A 22,064-nucleotide genomic window follows, 5' to 3' on the forward strand; every position below is an offset into this window, starting at 1 on the left:
TCATTTTAAGGAACTCTTTAGAGACATCTCAAACATCTGTTAAAATGTGAGAGGAACAAGAATGCAGCTGGCAAAATGTTACTCTGAGCAATAATACATGATAGTCAGTAAACCAAAAGCCCCGTCCGATGTTCGTTGTCAATTGCAATTACAGAAAGTCACTGGTGTGATTTAGGACTACCGGAAGCCAGTAGGATGGTAGAATGAGTGAATTTTCCTAAGCCCTCTTTTTATTTAACTTCACTTGTTTGTTTCTTTAGAATGTCTAGCCCAAACTAGTAATGACCCATTCTCTATTCAGGAATATTTACCTTTTTCTAGTCCCTCTTCCCATTGCATAAGCTTAGGAGGACATATTTTACAGAAATTCCTACAGTAAGTGTGTACATTTATGGCCCAAATTTAATTACACGCTACATATGGCCTGCTTATGATTAAAATTTAATTTGTATTTTCTGGTGATAATTATATTGAGCACTGATACAGTACCTTCCAGCCAAGGGCTCCAAAGTGCTTTTCAGACATAATTAAACCTCACGAGCTTCTGTGAGACAGGTATTGTAAGAATCATTTTTGCACTTGGGGAGGGAGAGAAGTGGAGTCATTTGGCCAAGGTCCCACAGCAAGTCATGATCAGAGTTGAGACAACAACTCAGGTCTCTTAACTCTCACAGTGTTGCTTTAAATAGACTATGGCAAATGCACTTGCTTGACTTTAATCAAGGGATGCACTGACTAATGTGACTAAAGATAAAAACATGCATAGGTCTTCGCAGGATTTGGACTTACACTCTCTTCCTAACATGCCCACTCACACCTCCCATTTTTGTTAGATAGAAACATTGTGGGGTTGTTCACTTAAATGGACAATATTAGGTCTAATCTGGCCCAAAATGCAGGCTTGGGAAGAGGGCAACAACAGACTTTCCCAAACCTAGGACTACTAGAAATATTTCTATATTATTTGCTTTAGATTCCGACGTTTGTGTGTGTGCATGCGTTTTAAACAAAAACACTGCGTGCAACCTAAACACTGCAGTCTTGTGCTCAAGCATGAGAGGTGGAAGGCAAATCAAGAGTTTTGAAAATCTTTCCGTTTTTGCTGTCTAGGGGGTTATCCGTAACACAAGAAAGGATGCTTATAAAATGTAATGGGTTTAGCCTAACTATCTTTCTTTAATAGAGTCCTCTTAGTACAAGTAATGGAGAGGATAAACGGAAACGTGGAATGGGAAAGAGACTTAGCTGAAGAGGAACTGCACAGGAAGAGAGAGAAGTGGCCAACTGACACCTGTAACATGTTGAAATAGCATGCATTTTACACTGAAGACGTCAGACTTGTGTGTTAAGAGATTTTTTTAAAAGGAAAATAAAAGGATACCTTAACAAGCCCTGCTTCAGCCCCATCCCGGTCAAATGTCTGACGGGCTTTAGCAATAGCCAGGATCACACCCTGCATGGCTGGGCTAAGCATCACCTACCACAAGAACAACAAAAAACCCACACACAAAAACAGAGGAATAGAAGAAAAGCTGTAATGATTCAAGAAAAAAGTACAAAAAAGGTAAAGTTTTAAAGAAAATTTGTCCAGATCTGAATGGAGATGGGACAACCCAGAGCTGCCATTTGACTACAAAATTAAGTTTATTGGCATTATGGGCAAGTCTACCTCTTGATTGCACTGCCCATGCTGCAATAGATGATTGAAACCTTCACCATGCCACCCCAACTACTCCTCCTCCACTCTCTTTCCCCCAAAGTCATCGTAAGTGAAAATACAGAGCACACGAAACACAACTGGGGAGAACCTTGCAAAGCTACCATTTAACATGAGAGCAATGCCTGAGGCAGAGCATTCCACTGTACTATCTTTACAACAAAAGTGTATATTTAATGCAATCAGGTCACATCCATCTCAACAGATGGAGCTATTGCATTGATAAAATCCTTGAGACAAAACATAAATGTTGGTTTATGCAAAGGACAGTGCTAAACCCACACCAAACCCTAAAAATGCCCACGTAAACTAATTTTCTGAACAAATTAATTCTCTTGCAGACAGATTTGTGTAGCTGGTGTGCAACTATACTTAGAAAAAAGACTATGAACATTTGTAAGGTGTCTGATGTGGTATACTGAGCCTCATAATGGGGCTCTTTCAATTGCCAGCATCAGATACAGTACCTGTGACTGGAAAAGTCATATGGCATTGACTGTATGACATTGTCAGCTGACAATTATGATTATGTGAAAAGTAAAATCAAAGCCATTGACTACTGGGGGGGGAAAAAGTACAAAAACCTCCTTGTGAAGCCAGGTGCCCTAGAAACACTTTAGATGAGTGACAGGAAGGAAAGGAAGGAGAGGAAGAGGACTTAAAAAAATGGGAGCAGGTCTATTGAATAAGATGATGAGTGTGTGTTTTTACAGAGTCACTTTTCAGACAACTTTTCAATTAGTTTTAAAAAATAAATTGCTAAATGATTGGATCCAACCTCTCTTCTTACTACAGAGGGAAAAATATACTTGAACTACACAGTTTCGTGCCAAAACCACTATTCGACACACATTTTCAGAAAACCCCAAGGCAACCCACAATTGCAAAGATTAATGCCAGAAAAATAACTAGCTCCTGCACTGGGCTCTGTACCTCCTCATTATATCCATCTGCATCAGATCTAACCAGAATCTTCCCCACTCTGGGGATCTCCACTTCAGAGACCTGTGAGCTAGGCTGCGCAGCAGACTCTGTCCCTTTAGCATCTTGTTGCTGTTCTGACTGAACTGTAAGGGCTGTTTCTCTCAGCTGGGCCTTCATTGGTTCTGCCTCCTTTGGCTGTGGCGGCAGAAAGAGGAGAAAGAGAATAAGAAACAAAAAACCAAAACCAAAGAGGAAAGCAGAAAGAGATTGGGTTAAATGCAGCAGTGCTGCGGAATTATAAGCAAGTCAGAGAGAAAGAGGTTTGTTAATACAGAGATGCAAAAACAGCGGGCTGCTTCAGGGGCCACATTCCAGAGTTCTCACCTTATACAGAGCAGCCTCTACACCATTCTTCTCATAGGCATCAGCTGTATTTGCAATGGCCTGGGCAGTCTGGTCCTTTGCAATCCTGGCATGTTCAGAGGACAGTGAGCGTATGCTGTGTTCACAGCTTGATGATTGGTCTGATTGGAAATTCAGAGAGATGTTAACAATCAGTAATGTCACCAGGAAGGTACAAATCCAAACGGAAGAGAGGAAAATGGTAAATAGGATGGCTGCATGGTACTATACCTTAGTATTTACCAGGCACAGTGACCAACGTCCTTCCCACGCAATTCCACTTTCTATAAATCTTGTAATTGGTTGCAGCCTCCTTTGTTACGGAAGCACCAGCTCAGTTTTCCTCACACACAACTCAACTTTTGGGTAACATTCCAGAAAAGTCAACATTTCGAATGACAGGTCGTTCACTGTAAACTACGTTAAGGTGCATCTACACTAATGCTGCAAACAATCTTCCCAGCCCAAGGAGACAGATTTGGCTAGCACACTAAAAATAGCAGTGTGGATGTTGCGGCTTGGGCAGTAGCTCAGGCTCTCAGGTTTACCTGACCCCCTGAGCTTGGATGGCTAGCGCAAATCTCTGCCACAGCTGCAACATCTGCCCTGCAATTTTTAGTATACTAGCTTGCACTCCATTAGCATGAGTCTGTCTACCTGGGCTGGAAGGTTTGTTCCCAGCTGCAGCGTAGACATACTCCAAAAGACCCGATCGAGCAAAGCACTTAATCACACAAGTAGTCAAATTGAAGTCAATGGCACTACTTGTGTTTAAAGTTAAACATGTGCTTAAGTGCGCTGGCAGATTAGGGCCTAAGGTTTTTGTATACAGCTCAACAGGCCCTGAGCTCAAGGGTCAGTATCTCATATACTCTGCTGGTCACAATAATAATTTTGTGGCCTCAGAGGACAGAATTATGGACAACACATGGCAGAAAACCTTATTTGAGAGATTTCTGTATCATTTGGCAAACGGTAATGCACAACCCCAGTTTTATATCACATTTGATTCTAGAGATTGAAATTTAATCCCAAAGGAGACAAATGAACTTTCTTCTTTACCTCCTGTCCTAAAACATGAAATGCTGCTGTGTACCATTAAACAGTATGAGTGCACTTCAATGGCAATATTACACACAACCACATTTGTGAAGCTCAGTGAGACTCACGCTATAAAGGACTGCTGTAACGAGTGGTCTCCCACTCAAGAGGTGAACATGTCAACATTCTACAACAATCACACAAAATATTAATATAATTACATCAAATTGAGATTAGATCATTGCCATGCGCTGAATGTAAAACAGGATATGATCAAACTTGATGGCATGTCTATAGCTATGCAGATATCAGCACAACTTTGCATGATAGAACATTAGCTTTTTCCTGCTGATATGATGGGAATTCAGCAACTGAGTTTAGTCGGTAGCTTCCCCCAGGCATTCAAAATTGTTATGAAAAGGTCACATAATGGTGAAATTTATTACAGAGAAGTTATTGTAGAGACATGGAACGTGATCTGCAAACACACTGATCTTGTGTTACCTTGTCCTGATTCAGAAGTGAAATCCTGAGATTCAGAAGGAGTTGAAGGCTCTATCTGAGGGATCTTGCAGGACTGCTCCTGTTCCCACTCCTCCATCTCCTGTTCAAGCCTCCAGTTGTCCTCTTGTATGTAATTCTGGAGCTCAGGTGGCAGAAGTTCTACTTCTTTCTGAAACTGTCCAGTTTCTGCATCATCAGCATCATCTGGAGAAAAGCAAGATTTTTTGTTAGCAATGAAACACACAGCAGCAAGATAATAGTGCTGCAAACAAGGAATATCTAAAAACATTAAGCAATACTGATCAAATGGATTGGAAAAAGAAAGAAGGAAACGAATATTTTTTCCTGGAATTTGAATTCGAGAGGCTCCATAAACAAGTACAAGAAGATGGTAGATGGTCAGCCCTTTGGGCAAGGGACCATCTTTTTGTTCTGTGTTTATACAGAACCTAGCACAATGGGGTCCTAGTCCATGACTAGTGCTCCTACATACTATGATAATACAAACAATAACTAACCATAGAAAGGTATATTTCTGCATGGCACACCTGGGCTCAGTAAATCCTCTTGAAGTAATGGCCAGGGCTGAGAGAAGGCATAGATTTCTCTTTACCAAAGGCTACCATAATTCTACAGATGTGGCTTAAAATAATAACCAGAAAACTTGGAGTTCAGCTTAAAACTCTACACTTCAACCACTACAGGAAACTGAGGGGTAGAAAACGGCAAGGATTCCAGGTAATGAGCGATTTTATACAGGTACTGAAATATCTAGGCATAATGGGACACTGGTATTTCAGCTGTATAGTACCGCTTAAGAAAAAATATAATTAGGAGTGTATCTAATACCGAATGATAATGCCCTATCCCAGATTCTTTCCTTTATAAAAATACTTACAAGTACAAGGGTCTTTAAAAGCACTAAACGTATATGAAGTCTCATTAAAAGCATAGGATGAGTTCAGTTTAGAAACTGAAACGTCAGAGCACTACGAAGACAAACAAGAACTTGTTTCAGCTTCCACATTCCCATTAACTAGATTCTGCAATGACTATTGCTGCATTGTTTGCTTCTATTATATCAAAATGAGACATGTACAAAATTATTAGGCTCTTCTAGATAGCCAACAGCTGTACGATGCAAGTAGCTGCTTACACACTCATGCATTGTAAACACACAATTACAAGGATCAGTTATCATTAGTGATAATTCATCTCAGGCACAGAAGGGATGATACGCTGCATAAGCAACATGCACTGGGTGTGCTGTGTATATTATGCTACCATTATCTATCAGAAGCCAAAACAAAAAGCAGGGTGTAAATGGCCAGGACAAAGTAGGAAATATTCTGTTTGATCTTATAAATGATTTGCCGACTGCACACAGATACAATGAGAGTGCCGGAATACAGGCAAACTGAAATATAAAGACAAATGCAGGACTGGACATTAAATGGACAAGAAGAATAGTTACAGTTAATGCTAAGAAAAACCCTGAAGCATGAAGTTAAGACAATCTCCAACAATTAGGGATTAGGACATCTTCAATTTAACGGGGGACAGATTAGCCCACATATGCCTGCTGCAAGGTTTCTTTCACCTTCCTTTGAAGCCCCGGGTCTGGCGACTGTCAGAAAGACAGGCTACTAGGATAGATGGACAAGGGGGCAATTGCTGTGAGTCTACGTTAGCCAAGCTATATGGAACAATTCTTTAGTATCATCCCAAAAAGTCTGAACAAGCGCTCACCTGGGCTGGTGAATCAAGCACAGGACAGGGAGCATCTCATTTTTATCTCACTTCACATATCCATTTTGCTTCCAACTGCCTCTTCGGCCATGGCCAAATTAAAACCCCTCTGTCACAGCTTACCCTTCCACAGAGCAGGGATAACACTTACTAGTGTCACAGTGGTGTTGAGCAGGTTAATAATCATTCAATGCTATGAAGGCAACACACACCACACAAGTGACTAAGTACTACCTGCAGCTTTGGTTCCAATACCTGCAACGAAGTGGGACAGCTTATCATTGATGTACATCAGACAATAGGCACTGGCATTCCTCAGGCCTCCATATGAATCTCTCTCCACTTCTTCCCAGGAAGATTTTGTCACAGAGATGTCATTGCATTTGAGCCAGCTCTTCCGGGGCTGGTCGTATATGTAGGCCCAGTAGTGACCGGCATTTGCTTGGCCTTCATGAACCAGAACGGCATGCAAGCAATAAGGAACCTGAAAATTCACATGGACATGATTTCCAGACTTATCTTTAATGGATGAAGTAACTGAAAATCTATGAAGACATTCAGAGTTGTCATATGCTTAAAAATTGTCCATTCATACATTCGACTGCCTGATATAAACAGATTCCCTTCGCCTTAAAAACACTTCTATCCACTACCAGTGTGACCATGACATCCTAAGCCTGACTACCCCACTGGTATTCAAACCTGTCAAACTAATTTCATGTTTGGCAGTCATCATATCTCATCTAAATTATTTAATGAGTTTCTTACTACTGAGGATCTTTGTAAAATGTTTGTCAGAGACCCATGATGTGACAGACTCAAGTTCTTCTGGTTTCTATTGCTGGGGTGAAAGATAATTGGAACTTGGAGCCAAGCCCCCTTGCGTTCAAATCTGAAACAAAAATTCTCAAGCAATCAGCCTGGCTGCTTGTAACAGAGCCTTGTGCCTGGCACACAGAAAGTATTTTCAGGACTAAAATTGAACAAACATCCCACAAGTGTTTGTTGTATACATTTTTTAAAATGCACTTACTGCAGTGGCTTTGACTCTCTGAATATACCTCTGTAATTCCAAACTATATGATTAAATGCACTGCTATGTGGTGACAGAACCTATTGCAAAGTACACTACCCAAAGACCCCCTTCTCACACCAGAGAGTACAGAATAGTTCAGGTTGATAACCAAACCCATTTAAAAATAAAGCCCTCTCTGTAGAGTCTACTCAGGACAGCAATTCCTCAGGTCCTTCCTGACCAAAGTATCTGAGTGACATGGATCAGAGCATACTTCATCACTCTCAGATCTTGCGAATCTGACAAGTAGGAGGACAAATCCTCCTTGAACACTCAGGTTCCAATAAATGATCTAAGCATCTTATATCTAAATCCCTATTATCTTTGGTCTTACAGGCTGTAAGGTAGTCATCTGCACTAGGAATAACTGGAACCAGATTCAGAGGATAGGTGTGTAATTTTCAGATGCCTGTTCAGCCTATGCTTCCTGTTCTTTGATACAGAAACAAACGAATCCAAGAAGAGCCTGGGACTCTCAGTAACTGGCTGTTCTACACACAGGTAAAGATTCAGAGACCTCATGCCGTGGTGGATGCAAGTTCTTCTGCAGATAGGCTCAGACTCAGAACCACATGGCTGGCTCTTTCTCCAATAGATCAGAGACTTCTCAAGCAAAGACCTAGAAGGCCCTCTTAGTCTGACAAAGTCCCCTTCGGATTATGTGGGCCCAAGACCCAGGTTCATTCCTAGGCCAGTTCTTGTTGGAAAGTCTTTATTATTTGTCTGCAGTATTTACTGGTAATGCAGTTCCTGGCTGGTGGACAGATGGAACAATTGCCTATCTAAGGTGTTATACATGGCATGGCATCCACAGTGAAGGTGACTCGATAGAAATATTAGGTCAAGGACAGAAGTAATGAAATCTGAACACTTTCCCCAGGCACAGAAAATGTAATTGTCAGAAAAAGTCCAAACACAAAACAAGAAAAAGCTAATGACAATCCCCTTTTTAAAACTCTAATCCTAATAGAGGGAGAGGACTAGATTCTGCATCCACTGAGGATGAAACGCACAGAAATGAGATAGTTGGCAGTGGAGGAGTTTCTGGACTCTTGGTTCTAGAAAACTGGAAGAGAGCTCACTCCCACACTACCTCTTGCCCCATCCCCAACAGCTTTGAAACAGGTCCAGTCACTGAGCGGCAGGACAAGAGATCTCGCATCAGGGATCTACTGAGGCAGTGTCACGTAGGTAGGTAGAACTACAAAGTGCGATTTAGCAGAGAGAAGAATTCTGAGCCCTAAACAAGGCCATCTTGCACCGAGAAATTAGCTCTCTATAAGCGAGAATACACAAAGGGACTGACCAGTTACATACTGAAGGGAAAGGGCAGCAAAATAAAGGCTAGAATTTACCTCAGATTTCATCAAGAAAGCTAAGGGGGAAAAACACTACTTGAAAATCCTTACATGTTTTAATACAAAATTTTCCTGGGGAATTTTTGAAATATGCTAAAGCAGAAAAAGTAATCTGACAACCACCAACTTGGATTTCATGTTATACAACTGGTAAACATAGTAGAGCACGACTCCCCTGCTCCCCTGCAGTGACATAGGGCGTTCATTGTTCAGGGTCTTTGATCAATCCAGATATTTATGACTCTACAAAATTCATCTTAGCATGTGCAGGTGCCCAAGTGCTAATGGGAGAAACTGACAGTGACATGTGTTTATCTAAGATTATATTAAATGCATTATGTTCAGTTTGTTTTCAGGTCCATGGATCCTATTATTCACCTACCAAGAACACCATTTTAAATAAGTTATTTCCCTCCTCAGAAAGGCATGTGTTTTGTTTCAAAGTGAACTTGGCAAAATATTTAGAAACACTCCCCAACCCCCACATACATGCATGCAACTTCCCTTAATATTAATGTTACCTATAGGCACACACCAGCAGCACTGTATCATTTTAATGAGCCCCTATACGAAAACCTACCAAAGCCACACTTCCTACCTGACGGAGGACAGGGTCACCATACATCTGACCAATGGATTGATTGATTCTGGTAATACAGTCCTTCAGATCTATTGAGAAGAACACCACCTATTATTAACTTTGTTTAGATAATGCCCCCTTCACTCCAAACACATGGGAGCACAGAGGTAATCAGAACACAGGCCCATGCCTGCCCTCGGATACAATCATGCAGTTACTACCACAGAAGTTAATAGAAAGTTGTGCATGTTTATCCTGTGATAGACCAGGGCCCTGTGTGTATACTGGACATCACATTACATATAAGGATTATTTCTACACTCACTGCTGAAAAGCAGCCACCTCAGGGGTGGAGCATGGTTCAGGAGTAATCCAGTTGAAGCTACCAGAGGAAATTTAGCTTAGCAAAAGCCTGAAATGCACAATAAATACTTGGGGCCAACCTTGGATGTCCTGCTCAATCTCACTCCTCCATCGCTGCAGGCACGTCCTAACTAGGCTCATCTCCTCCTCAGTGATCACATGAGGAGCTGGGCATTCAGGCATTTCTGCTGGTAAACAGGAGGGCTGGGGCGGCTTGCTCATTAATTCTTGCTGGGACGGAGGGTTTATCAGAGTGGACGCTGTACCATCAGTGTTCTCAGTACTTTCTGTTTCTAATACACTATGAAGCAAAAGCCACATATTGATGGACATATTATTCAGGCTGCTGCTTCCAGAGAGCATACTCAAGTTCACATTGCTTTAAAAAAACATATTCAAGATCTGAACAAGCAAGTTTCCATCTCAGATGATGCCAGGCTTATAAAAAGAGTTTGGTGGTCTATAAGCTTATTCAAGTGCAGTCACTTCTGAGAAGCCCGGATCCCAAGACAAGAGGTGATGTAAAAGCTCGAGTTCTTACAGGGCTCCACAGCGAACCACAGAGCCACAATCCACAGCACTGACAATTCCTTCCCATTTTACCAAGAACTCATTTGCTTGCTTGCTTAAATTTAGAGCGCAAGCCAACCATGCTGGGCAGATTTGTGATAATTCAATATTGCACTATTTTAACGGTTGATGAAACAAAACAAAAGATTACTACACTGTGCAGAGTTCACATAATTTATCTCAAGATTACTGCTTAAAACTAGCAGTTTGACTTTGTTTCTGGAGAGGAAAAAAAGCACAAACTGGATGCAGTGATTGGTAGCACCCATCTGGGAGCAGGATACTCAGAAGCAGGGACTATCTGTGTTGGTGTTCATACCACACATCCCCAAGGTCCTGAGTGCCTAGACAACTGAACCATAAGACAACAGCTCCTGGAGCAATGACCCAGGACTCTTTAGCTCAAAAGGTGAAAGCTCTTTCTTTAGCCAACAAACTTTTTTCTTTCCTCACCTATTTTGCTGCAGAGGTTCATTGAGAGCACAGCACTCAGCTGGGGACTGTGCAGGAGTCATCTGAGAGTCCTGAGCAGAGGGAACAACTAAAGGTAGCTTTGTACTGGCAAATTCAAGAACATATTGCAGCATGTCAGGTAATGGGAAGCGGCTTGGGCCAGAGCCATATTTCATGTATCTAAAGAACAAAAGCGAGACAGCTGAGGTCTGTTAACTGAATCCTCACACAACTCATTTTACACAGAGAGGAAAATAGTATGAGCAAGCCATATTTATTATAAAATATTAATGCCTAGTAGTTGCTGGTTATACTAATAACTAACTGTGGTGTTATTTAAATTAAGCTCTTGAACACAAATAGCTCATTTTCAATTTCATGCCTTGTTTAAAGAGAAAAACACCAACTTGAGGGGGAGGGAGTTGGCTGCTTACCTTTCCAATTTCTGCTGCAGAATTGCTATTTGCTTCCTCAACTTCCTAGTCTCCTCTCTCTTCCTTTGAATAATCTCTTTACTGCTGTACAAATACCTAAACAAATAGCGCCCCCCCAAAAAAGTGACTGAGTGAGATTTGTATACCTCTAAGCTCTGCACTGTCTCATATGCATACATTTTAACATTTCCCTGCTCACAGACCCACCCACCCCTCTATTTCTCTAGTTAGAATAAAACAGAGCAAAGTGTGAGGAATCAGTTTTGAAATACAACCATCTTGTAAATTCTCACCTGTCCATATAAATAATCTGGGGAAATTCTAGCTTGTTGTGAATCTTCTCTGGCTGCCCTAGTGACTGATTGAACTCAAACCGGGAGAGTTCAAAAGTTAACACCGGCGGAAGCTTTGTAAACCAGCGCTGTAACAAACAGAAATGCCCCAGTGAGGGCACAGGTTTTGAGAGGATTGCTGAATGGCACATTTTATATCAACAAGTAATTCTGCCCCCCAATACTTTCTTCCCTTATACATACAAAGTGTGTACTAAATCAATACGAGTTGCTATTTAGAAAGCCTAATTTTACAAAATATAAGACTTCCACTTCCATTTTAGACCTTCACCATACAAAACATAGTTAAATAATATCCAGAAAGTCAATATTTGATGTCCAGGACACTCAGATTGATAGACTACCATCTAGTCAAGGAGCGAATTTAGAAGAAGTTGGCAAATGCTACACTGAAACAATGTATGTAGGCCCACAGAGAGGGAGCTTACTTCAGGAAGCTGCTGGCACACAAAGAATATCAACAAATGGCAGCCCCTAACCAATCTCTGTGCACTCAGCTCCTCTCTTGGTGTATTCAGAAACTGTTTAGCTTAAGAGGCACAGATGACAGACCCACTTCTCAGTATTTGGAGTGCTGCTCTAAGTGCCACACTGAAAAGGTTATTCGTAGTTGCATTTATACTTTCCCTGGCGCCCAGCTTTCACGAATATTTCTAACATCCATTTCCAGCAGAATATTTCACGCATTCTAATGCAGTACCAGACAGACAGTACCCTCCCCCTTTTGGGCTCCGATAGTACACTAAAATAATACTGCTCCGAAAGATCCATATCAGAAAACCAGAACACAATGGTTCATTCGCAGAATCAAAATGCACCAATAATATTGTACACAGAGGGAAGCTGCCATTTATCATGACCCTTTTGAGGAAAGTCAACCAAACATCCTCATAAACAACAACAGAAGGGAAATGTTTATACACCTGCTATCAAGGTAAAGACACAGATTTCTAGTTAATCCTGCTGCATATCAGGCTCCAAAACACTCACCTAAGGTCTCAAAAGATAAAATGCATTTTATTTTCCATGCCTCCTATCATGAAGTCTCTAGTCACGATATCCTGGGAAGTTAAATTAATGAGCACAGATTTTCCAATTACATCTCTTAAAATTAAAAGTGACAGTCCTTGACTTATGTCCTTGTTTGAGACACTTTCCCCTACTTTTCAGTTAACCATTTAATGGAACTAAAAGCCATGGACCTCTCCTATCACCTGTTTAGCTCCATCTTGCTCATACTGCCTAAGATTTTGCACAACACCACTCCCACCAGAAATCTGCTTCGACTGTGTCTGTGTGGCTCTAACACAGGAGCAGCAATCACCAAAATCAGGCAGTTGATTCCAAAGTTAGATGGGCCTTAAAACAAGCTTATCCTGAAGTCGAACCTCTTTTTCCTTTTTTAATTCAAGTCACTGCAACTCATCTTTCAGGCACTCATCTAATGAGTGAAACTTCTTTCCCCCTCCCTCTTTTACCACCAACCCTTGTAAACATCTCTTTAGTGTTATCTTCCAGCACTTTTTAACATGGCCTACAAGCTAATTTCCCTCAGTCTGCCTTCACATCACATGAATCCTTCCATCATGTTAGTTGACCTTCTCTTCCCATTGCTTTGATCTATAAAGTGAAGCTGAATGCAATGTGTGTATCTTAACCTTTTCCTTTGTCATAAAGTTAAGCAGCTTATGATTGACTCATGATTTGAGTAACTGAAAAAAGGAAAAAAATAATCAGCACAGGCAGAAGGTTAAGAGTTACAATGAGAGAGAAAAATGCATACTATAACAGGGAGAAAAAAATACAAATTCCAAATGGCATACCATAGAGTTAAGCACTGTACTTTTACCCTCCGAAAATATGGAGGCAGTGGTTCTTCCCTACTCAGGTACAGGTAGGCTTCAATAGAAAGAGAGAGACTTTATCACAGTTACACATCAGAAGCAGGCGCCTTTTTAAAAGGGTAAACTCCTGGAGTAAGTTACATTGGACAACAATGTCTTTACAAATAAACTAGGGCTTGGTGGCTTAGATATCAACTCACATTTAACATTAATGTACATTTAACAGACTGACCACAAAACGTTTTACATTTGGTGAAGAGGGAATGTTTACAGTCACCATTTTAAGTTACCAGGATACAACAGGACCTCCCTGCACTACACTGACTGCATCCTTTGGAGAAGAGCAAATAATACATGCAACCAACCTCTTGTCCATACTTCACTGATTGATCAGAAGGTAGTGGCTCAATCTCCCCTTCTACCATGGCCCCTTCCAAACATTCGTTCAAGTTCCGATAACCGTTTACCTGAAGGGGATACTGGCCAAAGGTCTCGATCTTAGAAAAGGTCTTGCCTGAATAAAGGGGAAGGAAAAAATATAAACCACCTTAAAACAACAACAACAAACTCTCTCCTCTGTAACTTATTTTAGCATATACAACTATACGTTTCCTACCAAAGCAACAGCTTGTACCACTCCATGGGATCTTGCAACAGGTCCCCCAAGATCTTTCACCGGGCAGGCAGGTTAGACATGTCATCATAGTAGAGAAATTAGGCCCCTATGGCTCATCTTCTCTACAGGTGAGACCCATTACAAATCTATGCTCATGACGGTGAGTATTTAATAGAGGATACTACCCTTTGGAAAACAGACTTTACCTTATATTCACCAGCTCTAGGACAACTCTATAAAGATAATCTTATCTGTACACCTATTGTACTAGCGAAGAACCAGACAGACAATCTCACCAAGAAACTGCAACAACACACAATGTCACAAATCATATCATAGATCTACACTACAGCAACAATCAAACCACTTAAAAAAAGAGTTAAATGTAAAACCAAAAATCTCTAACTTACCCTCATGGACCCCTTCAGTCAAGAAAGTCCCATAGAAGAGTTGCACCATTGGGTTTTCTGATTTGTCTCGAGGGCTGCTGTTTTGTTAGACAGAAAGGGAGCATACGGGTGAGTTACAATTTCCTTCACAAGAATACATATATATTAGAATTTTTATTTTGATGGCATCAGCAAAATATAACCAACATTAATATAACTGGAGAAAAAGGTAGCAAAAATGGCCCAAAACCCAAGCTACGAGGGAATAGGTGGTGTATGTTTAAATCCTCAATTAATAAATAAGTATAACATATGCTTTTTATTTTTTTTGCCTTTTTTTTTTTTTTTTTTTTAAGGCCACAAGGTATTAAAATGGACTTAAATTTTTAACAGCTAAACCTCAGCCTTGGGCTTTGTGCATAAAAACAAACAAACCAAAAGAAGAGAAAGCCATCAATCTGTAGTAAGACTGATAATTATACTCTACATTTTGAAAGTGCTTTTAGAAGGATCCCAAGCTGCTTTTGTAAATATCATCATCCCTTTTGTGTAGATAGGTAACACAGAGGTGGGAGTGACTTGCCTAAATCAGATTACAGAGTAAGCCAGTGGCAGAATCAAGACTGCAACCCAGGAGTCCTGGATACTTGACCTCTATTCTAACCCATAATTGCTGGTTCTGGAGAACTTTGCACTGAGAACTCAAGTTATGCTTTTTTAACATACCAATTTATCCTTACGGACAAAAAAAATTACTCTTCTGCACTTAAAAAAATCATCAACAGTTATTTAAGTGTAAAAAGCAGCTGCTTTTCATACAGCATGACTCTGTACATGTCAAAACCTTTTATTATAATTGTAACTATCACACTACAGATTAATGCACTATTCAATATGAATTTAGAGCACCCTCTGTAACAACTCTAAACAATACAATATGGGGTTTATTACCTGGTGAATAATCCATGTTGAAGAGTTCCACAAAAACATATGTACTCTGTAGGTCACAATCGCATTGAATAAAAGCACCTATCTAGGCAAGAAATGCTGACGCAAACACAGAATGCTGAATATTATTGAAAAGGGATTATCCTGACTGGTGCAGTGAAGAAATGGTTTCTTGGTTTGCCTAAAATATTAATTCTAACTCTAGCATCTATCAGCCAAACAGTTTAATTAAAAATCTATTTTTCTGGACAGTAAGTAAAAACAATCCAAAAAATAAAAACTCACTTTACATTCACAGACAGCTGGAATGCATCCTCTAGCCAATCCAGAAGCTTGTGTGTGACTTCGCTCACATCTTGCTAAAAGAGAGCCAGAAATTAGAGAGTGAAAGATTCTACCAAGAAGCAGGATTTATTAAAATCTCACATTTTTCAAATATACTCACAAAACGATTGTGGTATGTCTAACCATGTGAATGAGCTATACAAGTTGGTGTTATTACCACTATTCTAGGTCAAAGATGAATACTTTATCCAGCACTGTACTAAGTCAAAGGAAACTATGCTGGGGACATGGAGAAGAAGTCAAGTTCCAAATCTGGTGGTCCCCAACAGCAACTCCGATAGCAGTGAAGGGACAAATTTGACATTGGCTATTTAACTGTCTTTTTGGTATGCACGTGCCTTTTCCTGTCAGATATCTTTAAGAGGGGGTTTTACACACACTGTCAGGTGAAACACAGACAGGCAAGTGTTTGGAATTATACTAGCATAAAATGATACATGACTGTTTATATCTTTGCTAGGGCTGTTCTGGGGAAAGCCAAGAGGCATTGTATCCATTTTACCTGCTGTTCGTCAGCTGATTTAAATGCGCCTTTTAAAAGTTCCAGAGATGCAGTGGGGTCTACAAATTTACGATGTGTCCCCAGCATTAAAGCAAAGAGACACTGAAGTTCCTGCATGAATGCAATATTTCTCTTTTCCTAGAAAAGAAGAGAGCACAATAGTCTACTACTCAACAAAAGCAGGACACATATATGAAGAGGTAAATAAACAGGGCCAGCACAAGGACCAGCACAAGGAACGTTAATATAAAGGACAGTCTCAGAAGAGATCAACTTGTATTAGGAACCCCTATCTCCTTCCCCATGACGCAAGGATCTTTCTTGAAAGCAGATCTGATCACGCGTCAAGTACATGGGAGAACTGACGGATTTGCAATGGTTCCTCAAAATGGGAAATCTGGCATCAGGAGAGGTGCCAGAAGTAATATGGCATCTAGAATAAGGCGGTCAAGCTGTACTCTAATATTCTGAAGTTCAGACTTGCACTAGAGACTTGGGGTATTAAGGGGAGGTAGGGGGAGAGACTGAGAGGAAACAAGTCCTGAATTTCTGGAGTCACCAAAACAGATTAACAAGGCACAGATTTTCCACTCTCTCTGCAGTTTCTAGTTTTTGAGAAAAGTTATAGGAGAAACTTTCAACCATTTCTGTAATAACTCATTATCCTCAAGAGCAATTTCCCACCCTCGTCTACAAGCAGCAAGTCAGTTTTTATAGTCACCAATACAAACTGCCAGAATCCCTTGGAAGAGCCAGGCGTTTCCAGGAGAACTTACACTGCGACTTCGACAATTCTCAAGCATGCTTTGCGGGAGAGAATAACTAAGGACCAGCCTACGAAATTCCGGCAGCTGGAAGAGAGACTGAAAGGAAAAAAGGGTTAATTAAGGGAGACTGTCCGGGTAGGTCAACTCAAGTCTGGACTGGACTTGGGTCTCATCTTCATTTGCCAAGTCCACGTCATTCTTTGCAGACTGTATGCTTTTCCTACTCACCCCTAAATTCTTCAGTGACTTTCTCCTTAAGAAATAAAACCTTTAACAGCTCTGCCCTTCCCCAAGACTCAATTCCCTCCCTTCCTCTCAACTAAATTAAGAGAAACCTTTTGGGAAAGAGTGAAGAGAGTTCTTCCCACCCCCGATACTTATCTGCTGATGTAAAAAGAGCCCAAAGAAGTAAGTGTGTTTGGTTCTTCTTTCTGCTGTTTCTTCTCATTTTACTAATCACTAATAATAATCGCTAATAATGCACTCAGTCTAGTTTCTTATTAGTTCAGGCATCTAAGCCATTGTACTCCATTAACTGGAATCTGATACACCATATGCTGTGGAGCCAGCGTTCACTCCAGTAAAATTACATTATCATCACTTTACCAGTCTGGTTTCTGTCATTCAAGAAGTATTTTACCATTGCATCATGACACAGAACACACATTTGTAAACAATAATAAATAAATGGATATATTTATATAGCCTTTTTTCTGTATCTCATTTTTGCTCTGACTACTTGGCTGCTGTTTTTGAACAGGATCAGAGTAAAATATGCTGCCACACAAAGAAACTCACACTTTATATTATTTTTGATTAAAATGTGAAGTAGAAACCAGGTGGGTCTTCACAATCTGCTCTCAAATCTTAGTTCTGTAATGGAAGTCTCCCAAAAAACTGCATCCCAGAGTGAAGACACTCAGTTTTTCTTTTTATATTAATGTGAAGTTACTGATAAATACAGAATAGCTAGCTGGCTCACTGTGACCTTGGGAAAGTCAACTAACCTCTCTGTGCCAACATTTGCCCACCTGCAAAAAGAGGATATTACTTCCATCATGGAGGTGCTGCAAAGCTTATTTAATTGCATGAAATGCACATTTTGACCCTAAGATGGCAGGCATTACAAAAGGGTAAAGTATTACTGCTACCACTGCATTACCTGAATGACTGCACTAAACCAGCAGGTATTTCCAATGTTCTTCATGCCAACAGGCCAGTCATCCACTCTCCTCCAGTCATTCTGCTTAGGATTCTCTCCCCAGACTTCACACCGTTTCCTTTTGGAGCGATTTCTGTTTTCTGCAGCACTTGCTTTGTGGGCCCTGTCAGGGGACAAGTATGCAAACATCACATTGTAACAAAGCATCACATGAGAGTCTTGACAGCCTTTTAAAAGGGACACAAACTCATTTTGGTAGGTAAGCTTGGCTAGTCAAGTAACAACAGAACAAGACAAAAGGAATTACAGATCAGGGCCCCATTGTGCTGGGCATTGTGCTGACAGATACTCATAGCCATCCCACCTGCCTCACAGAGCTTCCATTCTTAAAGATGAGAGGTAGGTGGGTGAATCAAATAGTGTGTGGAGGGGCTGTGGGAGTGGAATGGGTAATAATACTACAAGCTTTTTTTTTTCTATAGACCTACATGTGAGATTTGTAGACAGAGCATATTCTGTTTGTTAGTAATGGAGATAAACTCAAACAATGCAACCCAGTTAAAAAAGGAGAAAGTGAATGGCTGTTTAGTAAGCTATGTAAAATGAAATTGATGCAGGAGGCCTTGGTACAGTTCTTAGTGGATAGGTGCCACAAAATCCTCTACGTTGGTCACATCGGTACAGGTGGCAGGGACAGGACTGGCCATGAAGATAACTATCCTTCAGTGTGGTATTGTGGTACAGCCACAAAAGCAGTCTCTCCAAGTCAGATACAAAGTATCTTGGCAACAGTCCCCAGAGGGTGATAGTCCAAGCACCTTCCAACATCACTAAGCCCTCTTAAGTGGAATGAATAACATTTGTTTTACAGTTGATAAGAACGCACTCTGCATAAAGCTCCAGGGGCCATGTAGAAGCAAAGAACAAAAAACAACATCTACATTCATTGACCTGTTAGCATCTCTTTCCACTCCTTGAACTTCCAGAGACTCCAGGAAGCTGAGAGCAATGACTGCCTGGACGTCATCTTTGTTATCAGGCGTTAGATCAATCACATCTGGAAATTGAAGTGGAGTTATCAGTTTTGCTCTAGAAGCAGTGAACACTTGGGGGGGGGGGGGGGGGGAGGCCAAGGACCAAAAAATGTTAACACAATTTTGCTACATTAATGCAATGAAATCAAACTGCAGAAATATCACAACTTTCTGCTGAAAAATTAAATTAACTCCATGTTCCTTTAGTTTAAAAAACAAATACTCTACAATCTAGCAGTAAGCTCAGAAAAAGGTGTGCACTGCACGGTGCTATTGAAAGACCAGGATTTCCTTACACCTTGATTAGGATATGGGAAGCGGATAAGAAGCAGTTTGGACTGGTCTAACAAAAGGAAACAAAGTGAAAGCCTTAATTAAAGTTCTTAGTACCACAGAGTCACAGATTCTAAGGCCAGAAGGGACTATAGCAGTGATCTAGTCAGACCTCTTGTAAGCCACAGGACTTTCCCTCTCAAATAAATCTTAAATCATATATTTTTTAAAAATATTCAATCTTGATTTAAAAATGGTTAATGTTGGAGAATCCAAGACAATCCTTGGTAATAGTTCCAATGGTTAATGACCCTCACTAGTAAAAATTTATGTCTTATTTCCACTCTGAATTTGTCTAGCTTCAACTTCCAGCCATTGAATCATGTTCTACCTTTCTAAGATAGACTGAGGAACATGTTATTAAATATTTGTCCCCTCATGTAGGTACTTTTAGACTGTAATCACCCTTTAACCTTCTCTTGTTAGGGTAAACAGATTGATCTGCTTGAGTCTATATCTCTCCAAGGTGTTTTCTCTAATCCTTCAATCATTCTTGAGGTTCTTCTCTGAACCCTCTCCAATTTATCAACATCCTTTCTTAACTATGGCCACCAAAATGAGACACAGTTTTCCAAAAGCGGTCGCACCAGTGCAAAATACAGAGGTAAAATAACCTCTTTACTCCTACCTGAGATTCCTGTTTATGCATCCAAGGATTACTTTAGCCATATTGGCCACAGCATCACATTGGAAGTTCACATGCAGCTGATTATCCACCACAACTCCTAACTCTTTTTTAGACTCACTGCTTCCCAGGACACCCCCCCATTCTGTACGTATGGTCTAAAATCTTTGTTCCAAGATATACACATTTACATTTGGCTTTATCAAAACACATATTGTTTGCTTGCACTCAGTTTAGCAAGCAATCCAGATTGTTCTGTATTAGCAACCAGTCCTCTTCATTAATTACTACTCACCCAGTGTTAGTTATTGAAACGGCTTTAAGAAGTAAAGGAGTTTAGTTTGTTAACATTTTGTGCAAAGACTTGGAATCAAATTCAAGTCAGACATTGTGCACTACTGGTCCCATACTGAGTCTTGTGAATGCTCAGCCAATTACAAGATCACTTTGTTTGCCACCTATTTGAGAATGAGAGAGCGAAGAAAGCAGCCGTTTTGAAACAGATGGGCCTTAAACAGCAGAATAAAATGTAATTGACTGGCCCCCCAGCTACTCCTGAGTATGGTGCTTCTTATTTTATAAACCTGCTTAGTGCATAACAGGCAGCTCAATTAGGGAACACATTCTTTGTGCAGCATATTTGTCTTTTACATGATTAAAGGAAATTCTTTCCAGGTACACGTGTACATTTAGATAGGTAGATAGATAGATAGATAGATAGATAGATAGATAGATAGATAGATAGATAGATAGATAGATAGATAGATAGATAGATAGATAGATAGATAGATAGATAGATAAAATGTTTCCTTATATTTTAGCTTATATTTATACTTGGGTGTTTTGTTTTCAAAGCATGTAATTGCTTTTAAAAACAATTTCCAGTTATTCAGACTCCTAGTTCATTGTAATCTGTCTGGAAGAATGTCATCTGGCCTACTGTCTAGGTGCTCTAGCTGTCAATAGCATTACTCAGCTGTGCAGTAACACTAAACAGATTTAGCTGCTTAGCAGCAAGAACCTGTTGAAATGTGGTGAAGTAAGCCCCTCCCAGAAGTTAAAAATACTTATTTGATCTGTTGATATGTGAACCGTGGCTCCCTGCCCCCGCCAGATACTATCTTTCTAACCATGCTTCTGGCAAAAAGCAGCTCTTGGCATTTATCTGTTTCCAGGAAAAGAGTGCAGTACACTACCTTCTAAGGAAAAAATCAGCAGTGATTTTACAGCAATTAACATCAACAACACAGCTGTGCATGTGATAACAATTGTGCAATATATAATGCAGATGGGGCACAGGCTATTTACGTTATGACATCAAAGCTTGTCTCCACCAGTTGCTCCAGGTAAAATTTTCAAAATCAGCTAAACCCTATTGACTTGCAGGGGCCCCATGACACTTAAGTCACTCAGGCGCTTTTGAAAATGTTACCCTTAGTGGCTGTGTATCTCACTGTTGCTCTAACATCAGTATCATTTTATAGTACAGACACACATGCAGTTACTTAGGACTACTATCCTGCTGGTACTTGGGGCTGAAGTAAGTTCAAAATAGTAAATGTGTGAGTGAATGAAGAACTACTTCTCTAAACGAAAGAGAAACTGGATAGCAAGGAAGTTCTTGTGACAAAAGAAGCTGGTTGTTCAGTGGGTGGGAACAATCAGAGAGTGGAACACAAGCTTCAAAGACAGTGCTTAAAGACTAGGTTTAAATGCTCAAGAAAATACTAAATGAAGGAATTTGGTTTCCCCAGGCTGCTAACAGGTATTTGTAGAAAGAAGTACATGTCTTAACAATTATCCTCAGTTCTCTGTGCTATTGTGTATGAGTGCTTTAGGGCTTTTCTACACTAGCAATTAACAGCGCTGCAACTTTCTCGCTGGGGGGGGGGGGGGGGTGAAAAAACACCCCAGTGTAAACAGTGCCCCAGCGCTGGGAGCTTCGCCCCTTTTGGAGGTGGGTTTTCTAGAGTGCT

At 40.4% G+C, this 22,064-nt stretch overlaps 1 protein-coding gene across 5 annotated transcripts in view; it reads right to left on the reverse strand.

Moving 5' to 3' along the window:
• USP28 (ubiquitin specific peptidase 28) overlaps positions 1-22,064 on the reverse strand; it is a 44,136-nt gene that overhangs the window by 8,054 nt on the left and 14,018 nt on the right. The window contains exons 4-20 of one of the 5 annotated variants that reach the window (XM_050921779.1): positions 19,048-19,153; positions 18,097-18,259; positions 16,944-17,030; positions 16,168-16,305; positions 15,606-15,679; positions 14,394-14,470; positions 13,733-13,881; positions 11,464-11,591; positions 11,171-11,266; positions 10,737-10,916; positions 9,794-10,014; positions 9,369-9,439; positions 6,593-6,821; positions 4,589-4,792; positions 3,026-3,165; positions 2,723-2,836; positions 1,382-1,477 (exon numbers count right to left, since the gene is read on the reverse strand). In XM_050921779.1, coding sequence (XP_050777736.1) covers positions 1,382-1,477; positions 2,723-2,836; positions 3,026-3,165; positions 4,589-4,792; positions 6,593-6,821; positions 9,369-9,439; positions 9,794-10,014; positions 10,737-10,916; positions 11,171-11,266; positions 11,464-11,591; positions 13,733-13,881; positions 14,394-14,470; positions 15,606-15,679; positions 16,168-16,305; positions 16,944-17,030; positions 18,097-18,259; positions 19,048-19,153 — 2,273 coding nt within the window. Of the gene's footprint in view, positions 1-1,381; positions 1,478-2,650; positions 2,837-3,025; positions 3,166-4,588; positions 4,793-6,592; positions 6,822-9,368; positions 9,440-9,793; positions 10,015-10,736; positions 10,917-11,170; positions 11,267-11,463; positions 11,592-13,346; positions 13,423-13,732; positions 13,882-14,393; positions 14,471-15,605; positions 15,680-16,167; positions 16,306-16,943; positions 17,031-18,096; positions 18,260-19,047; positions 19,154-22,064 lie in introns of those variants that run through there. The other 4 variants (XM_050921778.1, XM_050921780.1, XM_050921781.1 and 1 more) reach the window with 4 other exon arrangements.

Source organism: Gopherus flavomarginatus, chromosome 13 (genome assembly GCF_025201925.1).
Source record: "Gopherus flavomarginatus isolate rGopFla2 chromosome 13, rGopFla2.mat.asm, whole genome shotgun sequence".
Classification (NCBI taxonomy): domain Eukaryota; kingdom Metazoa; phylum Chordata; order Testudines; family Testudinidae; genus Gopherus; species Gopherus flavomarginatus.